Raw genomic sequence first — 11,303 nt, forward strand, 5'->3', positions numbered from 1 at the left:
TTACCTGAGATTTCCCCCAAACAAATAAGCCAGAGAAAATACAAGGCATATATTTCCCATTTATTATCTTAAGATGGATTGAAAAGGAAAAAATACATCTGTGTAAAATACACCACTGATCAGTGTAAAATACATTGGTGTAACATACACCAGTGTAAAATACATCAGTGTAAAATACAAGACACTTGAATAAACACAAGATGTGTTACATGCTATCTGCAATAATGGAAACTTTTTTAAAAAGGCTTATTAACTAGTTACCTCACAGGTTATTCCTACATAGTTGATAAGGCTTAGGTTTTAGTAACTCAATCATGAGTTTCGTGTCTCCCTGAGAAAATCATTCTTTTTTTGTTGTTGTTGTTGGGTAAAACATTTTTGCACAAGCGTAGTATAGGTCATATGGCGATTTTCCAGCTTTACCTGTGGAGGAAAACCTTAGCTTGCTAGATAGCTTCCTCTCATAAAAGAATCCAAAGGCCACTTGGATTGAACCCAAAGTGGTGAAGGGCAAGTGGTCACAAAACCACTATGACCCACATAAATATCCTTTGGAAATTATCAGTAATATTCAATTTATAAAAGAGTGGGGCAGTCTTTTTTATATATATATTTTATCATTAAAAACTGGCATTAATAATTATTGTTCAACCACCAATGTAATAGTCAACCTTTGAAATTATAAAACAAATTTGTCAGCTTAACAGAGTAAAAAAGGAATAATGTCAAATTTCTTCCATTGTAACAAGCATGGAAGATTTCCAATACAATTGTTTTAAACTAGCCTTGGTGATGTCCTGGCTTGAGATAGGAGAGTAATGTGAACACTTTGTGTATGGTATTTAACTCACTACAGTGTTGGAGCAGTACCTCTAGATGCTTGCAGAAATCTTGATCACAAAGTAGATAAATATTGCTTTTTCTCTGATTTTTACTTTTTCATTATGATCATAATATAAATCATTGTGAAGAGATGAATTAGACTTCTTGAAGCGCATTTCTGCAAATGAAAAGGCGAAGCATTTAATCATTCAAGGGCCTTGTCCGGTAAATACCTGTATACTTATAAGTGTGGTGCTCCAAAACTTTTCTTAGTCTCACTCTACATGTACATAGAGCTTCTATATAACATAACATAACATAATCTTTATTTGGCATAAAATAGCATGAGCATACATATAGCCAATATACTTTCAATATCATATGAAAAGGGATAAACGTGTTACAAACATTGTACAATATTTAACAATTTACAGAAGAATGGTACAAAACAACAATTAATACTGAACAGAATAGAACAATAATTTAACCTCTTAAAAGTTATATACTTTCAGTTTATTTTATTCTAAATATTTTGTAATTCTCTTTTTTGAAATGCAAAGTATAAATATTTTGATAGATTGATAATTTCTTTAGGATTTCTACTTGTCATCAGTAATTCGAATTTTTTAATAGTAGGCCACCTACAAAAATATGGTTTTAGATACTGTTTCCTTAAGTTATAATAATTTGGGCAAATAAGGAGGAAATGAAACTCATTTTCAATTACATTCATAAGTACATTTTTGGCATTTTCTTTCTTCCCTAGGCGTTCCTTGATGTCTACCTGTTTCAATGGCAAGATTATGTGCTGACAGTCTAAATTTTGTTAAAGCTATTCTGAATTTATTCGTATTTATAACACTTAGATATAAGTCTTGATTAAATTCATGTTTGAAAATACAATAGGAAGATAATCTACTTGAATTATTTACTTTTCTATACCAGTCTTGTTTATATATGTCCAAAATTCTGTTTTTTATAGAAATGAAATTATTTTGATTAGCAGTATGACTTAACCATAAATTAAACATCCCTATCTCCTGAAGAATAGATTTGATATGGTAGGCCCAATTTTTCCCTCTATATGAATTTTCGTTGTCAGCGTCAATTTTAAGTATGTTGTACATTTGTTTAAGTAAACAATTTTCTTCGAGATTTATAATTTTTAGCCAATATTTAATAAGTATAATTTTTCTTTGAATTCTCATTGGATGTCGGCCAAGCTCTCCGTATAAACACTCTAAATTTGTTGACTTCCTAACATTAAGTACTTTTCGTAAAAATTTACAATGAACTAATTCAATATCCTTTGCTTCGTCATATCCAAATACTTCTGCCCCATAATTAAGAATAGAACTAACAAGACTGTCGAATAGCTTGCATTTATCCACGACTTTTAATTCTAACTGATTGAATACAATAAATAGATTATGAAGAGCGTAAAGGGAATGTTGCGCAAGAGTTTTTTGGGTGCGATTCCAATGACAGTTCTTGAATAGAGTCACTCCTAAATATTTGAATTGTGTTACAATTTCTAATGACTCGTTTTTTAGTCTGAAATCGTAAGAAGAATGTCTTCCTTGTTCAAAAAATCATTATTTTTGTCTTTTTTGTATTGATTTTCATACCCCAATTGAAACAATAAAGTTGTAAATCATTGAGCATTGACTGTAAGGCTTCCGGTGTGTGCGCAAAAAATACTGCGTCATCTGCAAACAAAATAACAAAAAGTTTTATCTCATCGATGGTAAACAATCCTTCAATATTATTATTTATATTATTAACTAAATCATTTACGAAATAGAGAAAAAGTAAGCTAGAGCTGGGATCCCCTTGTTTTGCGCCTATGTTAGATTTGTTAAAAGTTGGATACAGACTTTTTGTATTTAATTGCCGCTTTCACAGACATGTACATACTTTAAATCGCCTTAACAAATCTAGAGCTGACATTTTCTTGGAAAAGTTTAATGAATATATACGACCTTCTAGCTTATCAAAACATTTTTCAAAATCGACAAATGCTGAGTAGAGTTTCTTCCCCTGAGAGAGTGTTTCGCAATAACAGAATTCAAAAGAAATATACAATCGGCTGTAGATTTACCTTTTTGGAAGCCGTATTGATTATCAATTATTTTTGGTGCTTTTTGGACCATTCGGTTAAGCGATTCAGAAGAACTTGTGAGTATATTTTTGAGATAATATTTATCAATGTAATACCCCTGTAATTTTTTGCATCCTCCTTATCTCCGCTCTTAAAGATTGGTACTATTATGCCTTCCCCCCACGAGATTGGATATTCTCCACTGACATATATTTTATTGAAAAGTAAATGAAGTGTTTTTGATATTTCATCAAATGAACATTTAAACATTTCTGCCAAAAGAGTATCTATCCCGCTACTTTTATTATCATTTTGCGAAAAAACAGCTTTTCTGATTTCTTGCATTTCAATTTCTTTATCAAGATCTTCGTCATATATGTTATAGTTTATATCTGCAGAACGGCTGTTTGTTTCAGTACTGTATAAATTTTTTAAAATGATCATAAAGCTCATTCATGTTTAAAGAATCTGCTTCTGACTGTTTCTTTGCGTATTGCTTTTTTAACTTTGTTCCAAAATTTCTTTGGTTGATATTTCCCTAGTTTATTTAAGTTGTCTTTTTGTTGGAAATTGTATTTTCGCTTATTTATCTTCTTAACTTTTGTATAATTTGCTCTTTCAAAAATAAATTCCCTTTTAAATTGTTCATTTGATCTATTTTTTTACAAATTTATTTCTCTTCTCTTTAAATTTTTGTCTAGCGTTATAGCACTCTTGATTAAACCAGGGCTGTTTAAGTTTATTTTTACAAGAATTATTGTGTTTACGCTTAACGCTAAAGACATTAGATGCACATTCGTGTAAAATTTCAGTAAACTTATCTGCAATAATATTAACATTTTCGTTGCTACAAATCTGTTCATTTACATCATTTAATATGTTCCTTTTTTGATCGAAGAAGGTTTAAAAAAATGATTCCCTTTTTGTTTTCATCCCATTTAATAATGGTTTCACATTGTTCAGTTTGATTAGAGTTATCGTTTACTTTATTACAAGGAATATTAAAACTTAATCCGTTATGGTCGGAAAATTCGTTTGGTTCGGCGACTGAAAAGTCAGAAATGCAATTCAAATCATTCATGTGTATAAGTAGATAATCTACGACGCTTGATCCGTTAATTGAACAAAATGTACTTTCCCCAATATTGGCGTCCCTATGGAGCCTCCCATTACATATGATATACGATGTTGTTTGACAAAATTCAATTAAACGTCTACCTAGGCTGTCAATCAATTTATCTTTAGATACACGCGGTGTATGACCACTTATATGTAATAAAAAGCAAATTCATTATCATAATCTAATGCATTTATTGATACAAAAAAACAACGTGAAATAAAAAGAAATATATATAGAAATACACACTGTACAAAGATTTGTAAGAAAATTCACATGTTATCCTGACACTTACATTACTGGGGACTCTAGATGAGGGGTGTGAAGTAAACAACAAAATGTGAAAAGGAAATTGAAAGAATTCTGGGAGTAAAAGTTGACACTGTTGGAGTAATGTCCCTTTGCAGTAGTCCTTGAACCATTGCAGCACTCCAAATATCTTAAAACAAATTTACAAAATATCAAACTAAAGTAAATTTTCAAGCATATAGTTTAAGAAACATTGGAATATTCTACTTGCAAGTATCATGCAAAATATACATTTTTTATCACCTTATTTCCAAACTGCCATCAACTAAGTGGGTATGACATGACATTGTGTTTCTGCACATGTTGACATAAGTAATTTATGCATATACCTAGGAAGTGTTTAATGCTAGCTTATATCCTTTAATGACAACATTTTAACAAATCGAAAGTATTTTAAAATTTTCATAAAAATTCACAATGAATCTAGAAACATGTGTTAAAAACCATTAAACTATTTGACGTTATAGACTGGGCAGTATTTCTACTAAGGGTGAAAAAACTTTTCATTGAAAACTTGAGCAATGAAATATAATACACTGCTTATACAAAAATATCAGACTTTTATAAATGATTGAAACAAATCTGCAAGCTTAGTTCAAGGACTACTGTGAAGGTGTTTAATTTATTAAGTTTTATAAGCTATTGTAAGTTTTGTGAATATTAAAAACATTTTTTCTTTAATTTGACGATTTAAGTTAAGCCTACTATTAGAAGTAATAGAGGTACATTTTGTTGAAACACCTATTGAAGATTGCACACAAAAAAATGTGCCAAGAACTTTCTTTTCCTTTTACACAGTAAACAATCATTATTATAGTTGGAAAGTTCTCTTGTTACTTAATATTGGGGGTTTTTGTTGGGGTTTTTTTTTCATCATAATCTTAACTAACTAACTAAGTTACTATAGAAAATATTTTGATGCAATTGTTGATAGTTTAGCTTAGTAATTAGAGTGATCCATTAAATTTTCTCACGAGAAAAAAATCTAAAAGACAAACATTTATAAATCTAACTTACTACATGTACACTGAATATCTTAAAATTACATAAAAATGTACTTATCCATCATTCAATTAGCTCATCACCTTTTCTTACTTTCATTTTTAGATAAAACTTTCAAAAGTAAGTATTGACTGAATAGTAAACAGTGTAGACCATGATCAGACAGCATTTATGTACCAGATGATCTTGGTCTGCACTAGTTACAGGGAAAAAAAATTAGCCGTGTCATGACAAAACCAACATAGTGCGTTTGCGACCAGCATGGATCAAGACCAGCCTGCGCCCCGCACAGTCTGATCAGGATCCATGCTGTTCGCTAACCAACTCTATTACAAGTAGAAAAACTGATAACGAACAGCATGGATCCTGATCAGACTGCGCGGAGGCGCTGGTCGCAAACCCACTATGTTGGTTTTGTCATGACACTGCTCATATCTGTATCAGCCAAAAGGTTACATGTAAAGGTTAAACTACCAACCTACTTCACTAATTATATAAGTGGCACTTTAAACAAAGGTTAGAAAATACAGCAGTGTTGATAAATTTCTGCTGTAAAATGGTTATTAATCAACCTATCATTGTTGTAACAGAGACACAGCAAAAAACTGTGAGGGCTAAGGCACATATAGTAATAATATTGTCTTGATTAAATCGTAACACTGCTAAATTTATATGGATTTGCCCAATTTAAATTCGGAATCTGAGGAAATCTTTGTAAATTTAAAATATAAATTTGAATAATAGCACCTGAGTTAATCTTGAGAAAAAATCTCTTTAATAATTCTCGGACATTGGAAAAAAAATCTTTAAGCCTTAACATTGATATTTGAGAGATAATATTCATTAAAAATTACAATAAAATAATTATCAAATATATAATTTCAAATGATTTGACTTGACCCTAAAATACAAAAAAGAAGTTAAGTGTTCTGGATAAGATTCAGTTAAAACAAAAATAACTCGGCAAAAAGTTTTTACTATATCATTAGCACATCTATTTATGTCCCTGCATTACAAGCTTATTGCCTAAAACATGGATTGACTATTGTATTAATTAATGTATGTAAAATCAACTCTGCAATATGTTAAACATATAAATATCTCAATCAAAATGTGTATATAAAAAGATTTTTTCTATCTTTATAATTCATTTTTGTTTTAAAAGAATTACCTATAGATCTAATGCTTTTTCTAAAAAACTGGAACTATAAACCATTCAAGTGTCTATACTCCAAAATGTCATGTGATTCAATCTATATTTTTTCAAGAAAACCAAAATGTAAATCTCTGAACATATTGAAAAATTCAAATATAGAATAGTTTATATCACAATGGTTTTATTTTTGAAATGCTTTATTCTATCAAGACATCGCAGTACCGCTCGATTTGACTGTGGATTTTTCACGTAAACTCTGTGACTCTCTTTTGAGGACATTCAACAAAGTCTGTGAACTTTCTAAAATCTGAAACAGATACAAAAAAATGTCATATAAGTTATAATTATAGACAAAAAATGAGTATGAAAAAGATGAGAAAAATGTGCAGACTGACCAGGGCTCGATCATTCTACTGTTCCACTGCTCTACCAACTAGCCTGTTTAGCCTACTTGTCTTCTTTAACAGTTTTTCTTTACACAATAACAAATCTTTATTGTACCAAAATACAAATACTGCCAGGAGTTCCATAACCAAAAAACTTTGTAGCTCATTGCTTTAAACTGATTGGTTCAAGGAAAGATTTTGAGAGTGTGTCAATAAGCTAATAGCTTCTTACAGAATTATTTCATTATACATAACTTCCAACAAAATCTAACTAAAATTAATAAGTACTGAAAAAAGTATCAGCATTTCTAATTTGAAAAATACCAAAAGCTTACATAAAGAATTCTGTACTTGTACCAAAATCTTTCTATGTAGTATGAAGCAAAATTATGCATGTGACATCATATTTTGTGATCTGATTTTTCTTTTATTGTAAACTAAATAGAAAAGTTGCTTTTGTCTTCACATATTTAATAATATTTAATATCAGAAATAAATCTGGTCACCTCTGTCATTTGAGGTACATAATCAGATTCTTACCTTCATATAGGCCCCTTCAGTTTCAGCTATAGTTTTGTCAAACTCATTTCTTGATGCCATCTTTTTACTTAAACTCTCATTTACTTTGGCAAGTCTCTCAGTTAATATTCTAATGTCATTTTGAAGCTTTTGTTTCTCCTCTTCCTCTTGCATGATCTGTTTATGGAGCTCATCTCTTTTACCACACAGGTCATTTATACCTGAAACAATGAATTTTATATTTCATCACTGATTCATTTTGTACTATAATCAAATTCAAGAACACTCTAATAGCAAAATTATTCAAAAATTGACATTTTCCGTAGTTGCTCAAAAGGAATTTATGTTTTTAATATTATATTCATATAATATATGGCAAAAAAGAGAAATTCTTTCAATTGATATATTTCTAATTTACATTAATTAGTGTTTCAGGACAGAAAATGAGTAAGTGACTTGACAACACAATTACTTGAGCTATGAAACATATTCTGAGAGTCCTGGGTTCATATCCTTATAACATAATTCTCATGTCTCCCAGGATAAAAAAAATCTCCATGAATAACTGGGCATATATATAATATCATATATTATTATGACATACATTTACTATTATGACTTATTTCTTGCTTTCCAGTGTTTTATTGTAGTATATCAAATGGTTATATTATGATAAACCACTAGTGAAATTTATAAAATATAATTTTCACTGTAGCCGGACTATATCTGAATGCGGATGAAAAGAAAATCATAACTAAATGGAATGACAGGCATAAATAAATGCCGTCATGCGTAAATTTTGCTCCTTTAGGAAAAGAAAGTTGATGTCATCATACATCATGTTAAAAATGTAACAAAATTAGAGAAATTTAACAGACCTATATTTCAAAATTGATGATGTGAGGTCATGATGTGATGACGTCACAAAGGAGAATACGTGACGTTACACGGCAAAATCAGTAAAAAGATACTTAAAATCACTTAAAAAGCATGAAATAAAAAGAAATAAAAATTAGTCCACAGATGAATGTACATATCTGTACAGCATTTACCCCAGATTTTGGAATGGTGCCGTTACTGAACAAATTGGGAAAATACATTGTTTTGACTCAATTTGGCAATTTTACATAGAGGATATTTGTTTTGTTTTTTTTAAAATATAAGATTGAAATATATTTCATTCGTGAACACCAGCTATTATATTTTCACTGGTGGCTACGCCACTCGTTAAAATATTGCATCTGGTGTTCACTCAGTGAAATTATATTTCAATCTTACATGCAAAACAAACAAATATCCTCAATGTAAAATTGCCAAATTGAGTCAAAACAATGTATTTCCCAAATTTGTTCAGTAGCGCAAAATCTGGGGTAAATGCTGTACAGATACGTACATTCATCTGTTGACTAATTTTTATTGTGTTTTACACTGAACAAACAATTAATTATTACATTTTTGTAATTGTCATTACATACAAAACATTAATGCAATAAAAAATTGTAACTTAAGTTGATAGAGAAATATAGGATTTTTTTGTTGTTGTTTTTATATTTATATTATTTTAGTTTTAAGGGTTCAGAACTGTTCACTATGTAGGGGAGAGATGTGTAAGCAGCCGGAACACTCAGTCAATGGAACGGTATTTCGAAGGCCCCAGGTTCAAGTCCTGTTGAGGCTGCACATTTTTCTCACCCTCTGACATTTGGCGCCCAAAATGGGGCTGTGACTAGATATAGCTCTGAGTTTAATTTACATTGCTCTGTAACTCTGTGAAATTCAGGGACGAATTTCAATAAAGCAAGGGAGTATGTTACTGAGCAAAAAAAAACTTCTTTGAAGAGGGCAAAATATAGGCTCCTTCCCCAACCAAACAGCCTCTTTTTTCCCCAGTTTGGTCCTCAAAATTCCCCAGTCTTTTGAAATTTCCAATAGAATTTAGAACAAAATTAAATGATGGTGTTGAATGAAGGTCTTTTACTGCCGTATTATTATTTCCCAGTGCTTTTTGCCGTTCTATTTTGAAGAACTTGTTAAAAAGTTTGTGTTAAATTTGAGACCCCTTTTCCCAAAGTATGCCAAAATCACGCATATTTTCCCCAAGGAAAAGGCTGAGACCCCTTCCCCAAAAATGGTGTTTTGGCCCTGTGTTATGGTTCAGAACTACTATATAAGGTAGAAGATGTGTAAGCGGCCAAATAGCTCGGTCAGTAGAGCCGTGGAACGTATTCAGAAGGTCCTGGGTTCGAGTCCCTGTCAGGCTGCACAATTTTCTCACCCTGTAACATTAGTAAAATTATCAAATGAAGAAAAGTAACATTTCTAAAATCATTTCAAATGTCCATACAGATTTCTATTTTTGAGAGTTAAACCCATAGTGGGATATCTATCTATCTATCTCTGGATACTGCCAACCCCTCTTACAAGTGTTACAGGCAGGTATACATTGTATACATTTAAGAAACAGCTTTAAGATACAAGGGAATCCGGGAACCAGTCCCTAGCTCTTATTGAATAGACCCCTTGGTTCTTTTACATGCCCAGTGTATAGATTTATAATTTCTTTTAAACCGTGACTAATGCTTTTCTGAAAAAATATTCAATAATTTCATTCTTTCACTGAACAAAAATATTAAATGGATTTAAATAGATTATCCACTAATCTAACAGAAATTTAAAATGGTTGTCAGCCAAGTGCTTGTTAAAATTTAATTTTATAACAGATATCAAACTTACACTTTACAAGCTCATTGTTATAACTCTGCAAGGCTGCACCTTGTTGTGACATTTTTCAGTGTATAACAAAACAAATGCTTGATTATTACAGAACGATTTTAATTCAAACTTGTCTCGACAGAATTAAATTTTTTGTTTATAAGTTACGGAAGTGTGTATACGTCATCATACGTTGTGTAACTCAAGTGGAGTAACTCTTCAAGAGTAATCGAGGTTGAACGACACTAAATATTTCCCTTCTCTTTGTTAACCCATTACTTCATGAGCATTTTGTGAAAAAATGGCTGTTTTCATTGAAAAGTCTCCCGTTACAAGTTCAAATTGCTATAATACTATAAAAACTGCTTCAACACTAAGCGAACTTGGCACAAATGTTGACTGGACCATTGCCCTTGCAACAACATGCTCAGGCTTAAATTTTCTGTTACCATGGCAACGAGGGGACATCTCAAAATTGCCAAAAATCACTATTTTGAGTTGATTTTTTCCATCATAATTGATTTCAAAGTGCTGCAACTTCACAATGGATTGAGATAGAGTCAAATGCTTTTCAGCGTTGGTAACACGTTACCTTATGATCAATCTGGGGTCATTTATAGCCTCTCACAAGTCCAAAATTTTCTTGGCGATGAGGGGGACTCCGCCCCCCTTCAAACCCCCCAAATAGAAGGGGGCACATCCCCCTTCTGGCAACCCCCTGATGTATCTTTTGGTTGGGGGGCCGCGCCGAAAAAGTGGTCACTTTTTTTAACAACATTTCTCAAACAAAAACAAGTGTTAAGGGCCTAAATAATGCATTTTTTCACCATTTGAGACCACAAAAAGGGGGGGGGGTGAAAAAGGCGTTAAAAGGCGTGTATATGAAGTAATGGGTTAAACACATCATTTAGAATATTGTCAGAGCTACCTATGAAATGGTTCTTAATCTAACCCTGGAGATTTTATATTTTAAGGCTACTTAAATATATACTTTTTACTGTTGAATTACAAATTTAATTTTAAGTGGCTATTCGATGAAATTCCAGATTAAAGATATATTGATTGCTACAATACATGTCAATTTGACTCGAATTGTTTGAATATTTAGTAAAAATTTGAAAACAGTTATAATTTAAATATGAAAAAGGCAAAGCCTCAAAGCGAGCTCGATGTACTTTT

General features: G+C 31.3%; 1 protein-coding gene across 1 annotated transcript; it reads right to left on the reverse strand.

Annotated features, from left to right (window-relative positions):
• Positions 1-5,209: 5,209 nt before the first annotated feature.
• Positions 5,210-10,329, reverse strand: LOC132730422 (microtubule nucleation factor SSNA1-like). Its single transcript, XM_060716342.1, has 3 exons — positions 10,146-10,329; positions 7,434-7,633; positions 5,210-6,814 (listed from the first exon to the last, which is right to left on the reverse strand). Exons 1-3 carry the CDS (start codon positions 10,195-10,197, stop codon positions 6,713-6,715), a joined length of 354 nt encoding a protein of 117 aa, XP_060572325.1. The 5' UTR covers positions 10,198-10,329; the 3' UTR covers positions 5,210-6,712.
• Between the last annotated feature and the right edge of the window lie 974 nt (positions 10,330-11,303).

Source organism: Ruditapes philippinarum, unplaced genomic scaffold, assembly GCF_026571515.1.
Source record: "Ruditapes philippinarum isolate M1 unplaced genomic scaffold, ASM2657151v2 ctg3121_1_1_1_1, whole genome shotgun sequence".
Lineage (NCBI taxonomy): Eukaryota > Metazoa > Mollusca > Bivalvia > Venerida > Veneridae > Ruditapes > Ruditapes philippinarum.

Excerpts from the sequence above, each read along its gene's own strand:
- LOC132730422 (XM_060716342.1), bottom strand. The coding sequence starts at position 10,197 with ATGTCACAACAAGGTGCAGCCTTGCAGAGTTATAACAATGAGCTTGTA. Across the intron at positions 7,634-10,145 it reads TAACAATGAGCTTGTAAAGT|GTATAAATGACCTGTGTGGT; the intron begins GTAAGTTTGATA and ends TCATTGTTTCAG. Across the intron at positions 6,815-7,433 it reads CTGAAGGGGCCTATATGAAG|ATTTTAGAAAGTTCACAGAC; the intron begins GTAAGAATCTGA and ends TATCTGTTTCAG.